This window comes from Thalassophryne amazonica, chromosome 22, assembly GCF_902500255.1.
Source record: "Thalassophryne amazonica chromosome 22, fThaAma1.1, whole genome shotgun sequence".
In the NCBI taxonomy this organism is placed as follows: Eukaryota; Metazoa; Chordata; class Actinopteri; order Batrachoidiformes; family Batrachoididae; genus Thalassophryne; species Thalassophryne amazonica.
The window spans coordinates 1,124,978-1,136,407 of NC_047124.1; the positions used below are offsets into that span (position 1 = coordinate 1,124,978).

Genomic DNA, 11,430 nt, shown 5'->3' on the forward strand with positions numbered 1-11,430 from the left:
ATGTGCAGGAGGTCCTGGAGTCGTGGCAGACTCGAGTATCCAAGCTTGAGCTCCAGCAGCAGCAGCAGCAGCAGACCGTCCAGATGGAGAACACGGACGCCAAGGTGCTGCTCGGGAAGTGCATCAACATCATGCTGGCCATCGTCACAGTTATCCTGGTGTGCGTTTCCACAGCGGCCAAGTTCACCACCCCACTGCTGCGTAGCCGCCTTCATTTGGCGCTCACCTGTGTGGGTGTGTCTGTTTTGGCACTGCTGTGGAAGAACTGGGAACATTTACAATGTGTGTTAGAGCGGACGCTCCTCCCACACTGAGCTGGACTATGCAGCAGGAATGCCAGTGAGACCAGTAAACTTTGGCCAGTTATAGGTTGGTATTGCCAGGAGGAGGGGTGGGAGGTGGCTTGACATGGGGATGCAGGAAATGGGCGAGGGCGGAGCTTATATGTAGCTGTACACTAGTCTTGATTGTTCAGCCTCTTTTTAACTCCGCCCACTAAAGTTGGCTTGTAGCCAAGCAGTGAGGGTGCCAACCTGGCGTTAACCTGACCATCGGGCATTTAGAGCGCCTACCTCATCACTGTGACGTGGTTGTCACACAAACAGGCTGACATGGGAGGAGGAAACGGTTTTGGGTGGTGATATAACAAGACACACTGGTGTACTGTATGATTTGAAAAGAAAAACAACTCCAATGTTCTTCTTGTGCCCCCAACTGCGAAAGCATTTCCACAGCACCCTCTGGTGGTCACAATTATAAAGGCATGTGTCACCAGTCCAGAGGGGGTCTGGCATTCTAGGGGCGTGTTCATTGCAGTCACATAGAAGAGGAGGTGAGAAAGAATGCTAAATTTCTTCATTGTTTTTGGTGAGGCCCAGAGCAGGTTAGTCCTCCAGCACCACCACTAGTTCAGCCAGTGAAGTGTAGCTCTGAATCCGACACCAGTGGCAGACCTGATTCTTGTTCGAGCAGCAACAAGGAGGAATGTGTCTCTGCCGGAACGGATCAGATGAGCGCCTCACACAGGGCAGCCATGTAATTACATGTGTGTGTCCACTCATGTCAAATCAAATCGAACCAGCTGCTTCACTCAATCAGGAAGACTGTGATCTGTGTAGTTGGTGTAGCGCCACCTTATGGCCTCCTCCTGCACTAACCAGCTGTGAGATGAACAGACGGTTCCTCCAGATCCCCATTGTGCTGTTTTGTTTTGATTTTTTTTTTTCTCTCATCTCGTCTGATGACTCGTCTGATGACTCGTCTGATGACTCGTGTGTTAAACGGTGTATTCAGTGTTTGCGTGTTCATACTGTTATTTCTTAAAGTAAATCTCATGACCTGCCTCCAGTCTTTTTACTTTCTGTTGCTTCTGGGGCATTTTGTGAACTGAGCGTCTATGTATACGATTGCTTGACTTAATTTATTCACGTCGCTTTGAGTTGTCTTTCTGATCGATCAGAACAAATAAAGCTTCACGTGAAGCCTTTGGAGAAGCTCCGCGAGCTCACACTAACAACGGTTCCAAGTGCTGACGTGAACCGTCACCAGCGCCTGCTGAATCTTAACTCATCTGTCGACTGTGAACAGTTGTGACTAAACAACAACAACCGGCCAGAGACTGGCCTCTCCCTCCTAGCCTGTGATTGGTTGGAGGCCGAGATGCTGATGTCAGCGCTGCTCTCCTATTGGTCGTTTAGGAGAGGGAAATCTCACTCCAAAATGGAGTCCAGCATCTGGCCCAGTTCATAGCTGGTAGGTTGTAACTGTGAAGTGCAGCGCCCACAGCAGATGCTCTCAGGCGTTAACCCCGTACACACTCTGCCTGTAAAACAGTTACTAAGTGGTTTTCAGTAGCTGTTCAGTCTGTTGATGATTCATGCAGTTATAAAATGGATAAAAATGCTGTTTACACTCTTCTTTCTTTTGCCTTCTTCTGTTTTGGTTGGGGTCACCACAGAACTTTTCCTACTGGTCCACTTATTCATTTGTCACAAGTTTCACACCAGAGGCAGGTAACCCTACATGTACAAGGAGAGTGGGGACATGGGTGGCATCGAACTGAGGACCTTTATTAACCAGCACCATGCTGCCCTGCTGTGCCCCAGAGCGGTAACAGTCCAGAATTAAAGCTGTAGTGTGCAGGATTTGGTGTCCTCTAGTGGTGAGGCTGCAGATTGCATTATGCAGCTGCCAATCCAGATTTTGTTTCAATTCATGTTGCCTTAACTTTAACCTGTACTAGCAGGTCACCGGTAACCAGTGACAAGGAGAACAACCACTGATTCTGCTTTTTCCTTTTTTCTTTTTTTTTAGATTTTGCAGTGCTACAAAATGCTAAGTATGTCCCTTTTGGGCTACTGTACCAGCAGAGTGGTGCAACATGGCGCCCTCTGTTGGTGGTGGTACTGGGGGGGGGGTGCTTGTATATTGAAATGACGGGCTCATTCTAAACTTGTGAAAACACCAATTCTTTGTTACACTAATGAACGGATGGTTATGAATGCGTTGTGCTAAGACGCCTAAATATCCTACTCACTGTAACTTTAAAACTACTACTCATTTAAAAGACCTGAAAACAGTCATACTTTTATTTTCTTGTAAAATTTATCATTAAATTATGTATATAATGTAATGCAGGGGTGGTATTTGAACCCAGAACCTTCTGCACTGAAACCAAACGCATTAACCACTTGGCCACCACCCCTGCAAATCTTACATCTTTTATCTCCTCATAAAAAATGGGAATGAATATAGTCTTTATGTATTCGATAATTTGATCTGGTTTGATTTTTTTTTTTTTAAAGAACTGCTGAGCTCAAAATAGACATAAAATTGACCTAATCTGTCTAAATTACAGATAATCTGATTTTAAAATCCAATTGTAGACCATTTTAAATGACATTTCAAATAACTTTAAATGTGCTTTAAGACAGATCCTCTGCTTTGAGTTGGTTTTAAGTGGTTCCAAATCACTAGTGAACTGGATCTAACTAGATCTAAGATCTGGGGGAGTTTTTTTTTTTTTTGGGGGGGCACTTGGTTGTTCAGTAGGAAATGTGACGCCGTCTCTTTGGACTCTAATTATACCTGTTCAGGCTCATTCTAGTGGCTAAAGTGTTGGGCTTGAGTCCAGAAGATCATGGGTTCAAATCCCCACCTGACTGGAAATTCACTAAGGGCCCTTGGGCAAGGCCTTTAATCCCCTATTGCTCCCGGTGTGTAGTGAGCGCCTTGTATGGCAGCACCCTGACATTGGGGTGAATGTGAGGCATAATTGTAAAGCGCTTTGAGCGTCTCATGCAGATGGAAAAGTGCTATATAAATGCAGTCCATTTACCATTAAGGAGAAAGCTGTCAGAGCAGTTAGTTGTGAAGCTGATGGACCGTGTCGACAGTCTTCTCTCTCTCGAACCTGAACCTTGTAGCTCCTGGTGTCTGGATCACTGTGACCATGTGGGATTTCTTCTCACGTCTCAGCTGTGTATGAATTCTTCAGGCCTTCACTGATACTGAAATGACTGCAGGGTTTTTTGTTCTCTTTTGCCAAATGCTGTCTGGCTCTTCAGGTGAGAGGTGACCCCCCCCCCCCCCCCCCCCCCCACAAAAAAAAACAAAAAAAAAAAACATTTGTGAATCCACATTATGTGCTTTCGAATGGATCACTCCTTAAGTGCATGCACAGGCTTTAATGTTTGGTTATGTTTTTTTCATGAATAAATAAATTAAAAAATGACAAAAATAAATCTTTGCTGAAACTGTTCCTGGAGTTTTTTTGAGTTTATCGTGGCTCTTTTCTCTGTCATAGTTCTTCATCGCACAGACTGTGAGGTGAAGGACGTCCAATCAACCACTCTGGAAGTTTTATATGGGATTCATAAATGTAGAATCTGTAAAGTGTGTATGTGTGTAATTTATGGAAAAGATGTAGTCAAGCGGTCATGTCACGTGATGGTGGTTTTGGTTTCAGCTCACTGTGCACTGATCAGTATTACCTTCGACTTCTTTGGTATTGAATAGGATTGGAGTCACAAACCGCGTGGCCACTGGTTCTGTCGAGGTCATCAGCGTGCGTTCTAAAAGTCTTGTGAGAGCAATAGCAGCTCAATGGTCACCAAACTTGGTATGCGTGTTTATTATATTGACTCCAGGAAGTCTATTGACTTTAGGGTCAAAGGTCAAGGTCAGTGGGCATACTTTGTAAATATTTTGTGATCCAGATTACTTCAGTTGTACTGGTATGACTGTCAAATGCAGTATATTCGTTACACAGAGTGACCGCAAGAAGGTCAGCGTAGCTGCTCCACTAGGTTTTTTGTTGGGTTCAGTTAAAGCCACGATTCAACTGATGTTTTGTCAGCATTTTTTTCTAATAAGGCGTCTTCTAACCACACTGTGAAAAACTATAGTGGAAGGCAAACAAAATAGACATATTTGGTGTAACTTGTACATAAAATTAAATAAAATATCCACATTCAGCACAAATGATCTCACGTACCGCATGTGCCCTCTACACCAACATATAGAGTGAATTCTTTACTTTTTTCAGTCTTTGGGTGATTCTTTAACTACGGCCACTAGTGGCCTTATAATGTAATTTCCACCACACCATTGCCTTACAATATAAAGCGCCTTGGGGCAATTGTTTGTTGTGATTTGGCGCTATATACATGTGCTCTGATGTCACTGGTTTATCTCCATAGAAACTACCCAACAATCTTTCATACAAACTGTTTAAAGGGACATTATTGTTGTGGTGGAAATTACAGCAATAGTGTGGGACAACTACATTTCGTTTAATAAAAATTCACAACAGTTTGTATGACATTGAATACCCCAGTTATGTTTTGATTATTTTACTGATATTTTATTCAGAAGATATTTTAAAACATTAGAAAAAACATTTTTTTTTTACTATTCATTTTCTTCATTGAACATCATAAGTCTGAGTGTGGGACAAGCACAAAACGGCAATATTTGCATATAATGATGCTGGAAAAAGGTGAAAAAGTCATCATAGACTACTAAGACAAATTTCTTAAAACACTTTCATTGTAAAGATAACTATAAAAGTGTGAAATTTCCCCTTTTTTCTTTTTTTCATAAAATATGATCAAGGGACATAAAAGTGCCCGTAGTCTAAGAATCACCCCCTTTACTTTCCAACTTCTTTTCTTCATTGCGCCTCGTGTCAGTGTCCAGAAGCTCCTCCCCGTTCTTGCTAATTTAGACACGTGATTATTTCCCGCCACTACCCAGTTAAACCACTAGAGGTCTGTAGCACAACACAAGTACTCCAATATTATGTGCATACAAAAATGAATAAATTACAACCATAAAAAATAATAATGAAACATTTAGCTGCAACAGCTACAGTCAAGATCATGAATGTACTTTGTAAAGTTTTTGTCAATATAATAACTTTATTTTTAAATGACCATCATCAACGAAATTGAAATGATTGGGGGTCAGAGGTCAAACTGGCTGAACTGGACTTTGTCAAAGCCGTGTTTAATATATCGTGTTAAATATCGTGTTGGTGCAGACAAAAAAGACATTCAGATAACTTTAAGGTTTTAATCTCCACCTAGATTATCGTAATTCTAATTTGAAGTGTTTTTGTCATTTTAAAACCCACAGTCTATTTGGCACATTTTGATTCATTTAACTTTGTGCATAGATCATTTCTAACTGCTGCTTTTATGTCTTGTGAGCTGTTTTGGGGGTCTGGACCGTCCAGAAAAGTGGGATTAGGACAATCAAAATGCAAACTTTCAGAGAAATGCACTCAATCTAGTTCAGGGAGAAGGTGAAGATACAGTTTAACTTGTTTAATTTGACAAAATCCCCTGTTCACATAAACCAGAGATGATTTACAAAAAAGAAACATGTATCATGAATCTTTTATTCAGGTTTTCAAGCTCGGATTCATTATTTAGATCAAATGTTACTTCCTCCTGTTTGAGTCTTTGTTTGTTCTCGAAAGGCCCGAGTTCCAATATTCTGCACCGAGACAGACTTTACACAGGTCGGTACACGTGTACTGTGTGCACGAGACGCAGTAAACTGAAGGTAAAACTGGTACAACACTGCCATCTACCGGTCATTTTTATGATGCGCTTTCTCATGTTTAGGACTATAATAGTGACTTTACGTCTATGAGAAAACGGAGTTTTCGATGTTTAAGATTAGTAATGTCAACCGTGGATCTTATCGATTAGTTAAAAAAGCTATCCCACACCTTGGACTGGTATTCTGTGTTTTTAATCTATTAAAGCCTCCAGTATATTATTGTATGTGAGGCCCAGGTTAAAGTAAAACTTAAGTTCTGGTTATCCATGATGTGCAGTCCATCCAAACGATTCAATGAACCTGTGTGTTGCCAGGCTGGAAATATGGACTCTAAAGTTATTGCGACGGACGCAATAATCTGGGCCAAAAAAACAAACAAAAACCCATCATGTCCCTGTGCGGCTCCGTAAAAACAAGTCGAAACCTACTGTACATTTTATTTATCATCCAGGTCTGCTAGGTGGCGGTAGTGAGCAAAAACTCGTCGGTGCATGTCGGAAGTCATCATAACTGACTGGTTTAAAAGAAAAAAGTTGAATGTTAGCGCGAGCGTGTTGTTAGTAAGCCTTAAATAAACGTTTACGTTGTAATTTAAACTCAACCTGTAATCGCTTTAAGATACTTTGACAGTCGTCAAAAAAAGAAGTGACAGGAATGTTTTAGCCACCAAGTTTAGCTGTTAGCTAACATGACCAGCTAGCAGCATCGTTAGCATTTAGCAGAAAGATAAAAGTTTTCAAAGTTTTTACGTCTGCGTTCGGTTAAATGATTAAACCTGCTTCAGATGGAAGAGTATAAAGAAAACATCCACGGCAATGTGAAGATTGTGATCCGAGAAAAAGACGCAAAGGTCGGTGTTAGCGATGAGCTAAGCTAAACAGAACGCAAATTATCTTATATAATATCTCACTGTAAATGTCGGCGATTGCGTGATTTATTATGATTATTAAATCGTATGACATTTGGGGTATATTTTGCACGTCTGATTGATATTTTGAGATGTTTTGGGATTTTGTTGGCAAACAAAAAACACATAAAGGGTTAAAAAAATTGACATCTGAAAGGCTGCTGGAACGTTTCGAAGTCAAATCGTCCACAACCCCAAAAAAAGTCCACAGCCAAAAGGTCCACAGATCTATACCAAAACGTCAGTAGGCCTATGAATAGTTATTTAAACCTTGACTACAAAAGGATTTGCAAACATAATTAAGAGCCAATTTTTTTTAAGGATCAGGTGGGCTGTGATTCAAGCCGGCTCAAATTTCAACAAAACTTGACTCAGAGATGGAACCTAAAAAGAAACGTAGTGTTCCCAAAATTTCTTGACCGAAAACCAAACGGTGACCTGCCAGGGGTCATCAAAGTTAAAGACAAAAATATGCAAAAACTGATATTTCATTAAATTCCCATCTTTAAGTGATGTAACATTCAGTGTCATCAAGTCCCCCAAGCCAGTTTAACTGTCAAATGATTTATGGAGGCAAACTCTTTCTTATATACATATTAGGTTTGGGGATCGATGGCGCTGAATATAGGGGGCGCTCAAAGTCTGATCATTTGCAAAATTGGTTGTATTTAAAGGACCATAGCCCTGTGTGCCATCAAGACCCCAACCAGATTTCAATGTTATGAACAAATACAGGGCCCTACTCTATCAATGCAACTGAAAAAACATTGGGGTCTTGATGGCGCTGGCCACCAGTGGGCGACTTGCCAAATTTTGAGGTAGTTTAGTGCCACCCAGTGGCCCACACCATCAGCCTTTTTTAACTAAATTTGCAGGAGTGGATAAGCTCATGTCTCTACTTTATATAACAGTTTGCAGAATTTGCGGACTATACTGGTTTGAAACTGGCTTGGGGACCTTGATGGTGCTGAATGTTACACCACTTGAAAGATGGGAATTTAATGAAATATCAATTTTTGTGTATTTTTGCGTTGAACTTTGGTGACCCCTGGCAAGGTCACTGTTTGGTTTTCTGTCAAGAAATTTTGGGAAAGTTCGTTTTTTGGTAGGTTCCAAGTTTAGATAGTAGAAGAGGACACTCAAATTATATAAAGAGTGAGTTCACACATCTGGACAGTAGGAAATGCTCATTGACCAGCACAGACTGCAGGTAGTGGTGTCAGAAAGCTTAAATTTATTTTTTTTAGATAGATTCGACAAACATTTGGAACAACTAGGAGATAAAAATTATTCTTGTCACTAAGCAAAAGGCAGGCAGATTGCACACTGGCAGTACATGCCAGCCCAGGAATGGTTACAAATTATAAAAGTGCCACACATTGATCTGGACATAGAGGCCAAACAGACCTCTATGTCCAGTAATTTACTTAACTAGGGACATTGTGATCAATGAGGAACAGTGGCTCTAAACAAATTGATGCCAGTTAGAGGAGTATCAAGAGATTTTACTACAGAAATTTTTCCAAAGTTGTCTTCTGCTGATTCAGAAGTATTTTGTCTCTAAAGATGTCAGTGCTGCAGCATGTTGGTCTTTAATTTCCTCATCTTTCTTTGACACATACTGAGATTACCTGTGTCCAGGCGAAGCATTCTGACAGCATCTGTGCTGCTGAAGAATCAGCTTCTCAGTGTCTTCGTCTCAGTCCGCCGGCGACTTCAGTCATCCCGTGTATAAAGAGATCGCTTTGGCTAATGGACAAATCAATCGCATGTCCAAGGATGAGCTTCGGATCAAATTGGCAGAACTGAAGCTTGACACAAGGTAACTCATGCCAACACGGCAAACATACGCTTTAAAGTTGGTGTTCTGAAACTAGGTCCATGAAGGGACTTTGGTCCTGTCGGTCATGACTGCTTGTTTCAATATTTCACTGAGGTGTGTGCGCGTGTGTGTGTGTGTGCTCAAAGAGGTGTGAAGGATGTCTGAAGAAGAGGTTGAAGAGTCACTAAGAAGCAGAAGCTGCTACAGATGGCTGCTGCAGGAGGCCCCACTGACACCTACTACGACTACATCTGTGTGGTAGACTTTGAAGCTACGTGTGAAGAGGACAACCCGTCAGGATTCCTTCATGAAATTATCGAGTTCCCCATGGTCCTCATCAACACACACACCCTGGAGATTGTAAGTCCTGTTTGGCATTAATTTAGAATCTTTCTTGCTTTAATTTTCAGAGTGTAAAACTGTCTGATTTCCTATGCAGGTGGACACCTTCCAGGAATACGTCAAACCAGAACTGAACCCGCAGCTTTCAGACTTCTGCGTGAAGCTAACAGGAATAACTCAGGTTAACTGAGCTGAAATGTGTTGATTGGTCTTTGATTTTGTGTACTGAAAATGTTGTGTTGAGCAGAAACTGGTTGACGAAGCGGAGCCGTTCCTGGCAGTGCTTCAGCGAGTTGTAATCTGGCTTCAGGAGAGGGAGCTCGGCACAAAGTACAAATACGCAATTCTGACTGATGGGTACGAAGCATCACTTCAGTCATGCTGCAGAGTCTGAACTCAGTGTTTGGTTGCTAAAATAGTAAACTCCTGTTTGTTTTTAGGTCCTGGGACATGAGTAAATTCCTGAACATCCAGTGTCGCATCAGCCGAATCAGATACCCACAGTTTGCTAAGAAGTGGATCAACATAAGAAAAGCATACGGAAACTTTTATAAGGTTTGACTTTGTTACAATGATGTTACTAAGAGCTGAAGAATATTTCTGATGGAGCCAGTAAAGAAACTTTATTCATTGTTGTCTGAGTTCTGAGTCTTTCATTCATTTACACTTTGAGCTTCTCTGACGTTGTTGCCCTTTTGGAAATCACAGCAGCCCTTTGCATCTCGCTTTTGTCCTCCAGGTCCCGCGCACACAGACCAAGCTGAGCACCATGCTGGAACAACTCGGCCTGAAGTACGAAGGCCGCCCGCACTCCGGCTTGGACGACTCTCGTAACATCGCCAGGATAGCGCTCCACATGCTTCAGGACGGGTGCCAGCTGCGCGTCAATGAGCGCATGCATGCCGGACAGCTGCTCGCCATTCCCAGCACGGCCCCCATGGAAGGAGCATCCCCACCCATGAACCCCCGTAGCAGGGACTAGGTCCAGATCCTGGCCTTGAAACCAGAACCCCGGTTCTGTCTGGATTCTTTCCCATCACAAGATGTACAAGTATGAAACGCTGACATTTGACCACTCACGGATGAGGAAGCCTCTGACCACCACAGCTGATTTCTTTTCGTTTTCCAATCCTCGTGTCTGTGAGCTGAGAGGATTCTCGTCTGTTTCAGTGGTGTTGGTTTGTCAAAGCCTCCTCACGGAGCTGCTGACGTATGTGAAGCTGCTGCTGCAGAGAATCGCTCAGATATCAGCTCTGTCAGTGTAACAAGCACATAAGAATATGGCTGAATCTCAATTCTACCCCTTGACCCCTCCCCTTCCCCCTTCCCCTCCGTTTTGCGCGGGCACGAGAGACAGAGGGGGTCTCAATTCTCTTTTTGGAGCGAGGCGGAGGGGAAGGCAGAGGGCTACAAACCCCTCCGTTTGGAGTTATTCTGGATGCACACTCCGTTTGGAGGGGTAGGAGGAGCTTACTGCTGTCTCCGAAAAAACAAACATGGCGCCGAAAGAGCCGCACAAATGAAGCAGCTTTCATTACAAATTATGCTGTTTAGAAAGTTATAACTTGCCAAAAACTTTACAGACAGTTGTCTATGACAGCAACGTGTCTGCTGCTGGATGCATGTTGTGTATACTGTCGTTCTGAAGAATATCGTAACTTCGCTCATGTGCTGAGGCGTTATAATGCACATACACACGAATGCTCCGATAAGACACTTTTATATCTCACAACGGAGAAAATCATGATAAAGTAAGCATGTTAATTTGTACGTTCATTAATCTTTGGATCATAGCGCCCCCTGCTGTTGGATTTCAAGGTCTGTAACGTGTGTGTGTATTTAGTAAACAAACGGAGCCCTGAACACACTCGACTCCTAATAACTTTCAGGCAGAAAATGAGAAGTTTCATCAATGGAAATAAGTTGGAAAATATACACGCACATGTATATGTGTAACACATAACCTGACGTCCTGACAGACTGATATTATTTGTCAAGGAAATTTCTGAAGGAAATGGGCTGGATGCAAAAAATGGGAGAATTTGAAAAAGAAATATCAGGTTAACAGAACTAGATGCAGCCCAAACATACATACAGGTGCTGGTCATATAATTAGAATATCAAGAAAAAGTTGATTTTTCAGTAATTCCATTCAAAAGTGAAACTTGTATAATGTATACATTCATTGCACACAGACTGATATATTTCATGTTTATTTTAAATAAACTGTTTTCCTGTTTTATCATTAGTATTTTATATGGTCTTTTTTATTCATTTTATTATTTTACTT

The 11,430-nt window shown here is 41.9% G+C and overlaps 2 protein-coding genes across 4 annotated transcripts in view; both read left to right on the plus strand.

The window, feature by feature from the left end:
• tmcc3 (transmembrane and coiled-coil domain family 3) overlaps positions 1-3,758 on the plus strand; it is a 39,461-nt gene extending 35,703 nt beyond the window's left edge. For all 3 annotated transcript variants that reach the window (XM_034163161.1, XM_034163162.1, XM_034163163.1), the window contains exon 5: positions 9-3,758. In XM_034163161.1, coding sequence (XP_034019052.1) covers positions 9-314 — 306 coding nt within the window. In that variant the 3' untranslated portion in view covers positions 315-3,758. The remainder of the gene's footprint in view (positions 1-8) is intronic.
• Positions 3,759-6,570: 2,812 nt separating this feature from the next.
• On the plus strand, positions 6,571-10,541 carry eri1 (exoribonuclease 1). Its single transcript, XM_034163174.1, has 7 exons — positions 6,571-6,919; positions 8,618-8,798; positions 8,945-9,158; positions 9,238-9,321; positions 9,388-9,497; positions 9,581-9,695; positions 9,880-10,541. Exons 3-7 carry the CDS (start codon positions 9,006-9,008, stop codon positions 10,120-10,122), a joined length of 705 nt encoding a protein of 234 aa, XP_034019065.1. The 5' UTR covers positions 6,571-6,919; positions 8,618-8,798; positions 8,945-9,005; the 3' UTR covers positions 10,123-10,541.
• The last annotated feature ends 889 nt before the right edge of the window (positions 10,542-11,430 follow it).

Excerpts from the sequence above, each read along its gene's own strand:
- eri1 (XM_034163174.1), top strand. The coding sequence starts at position 9,006 with ATGGCTGCTGCAGGAGGCCCCACTGACACCTACTACGACTACATCTGT. Across the intron at positions 9,498-9,580 it reads TACGCAATTCTGACTGATGG|GTCCTGGGACATGAGTAAAT; the intron begins GTACGAAGCATC and ends GTTTGTTTTTAG. Across the intron at positions 9,696-9,879 it reads CATACGGAAACTTTTATAAG|GTCCCGCGCACACAGACCAA; the intron begins GTTTGACTTTGT and ends TTTGTCCTCCAG.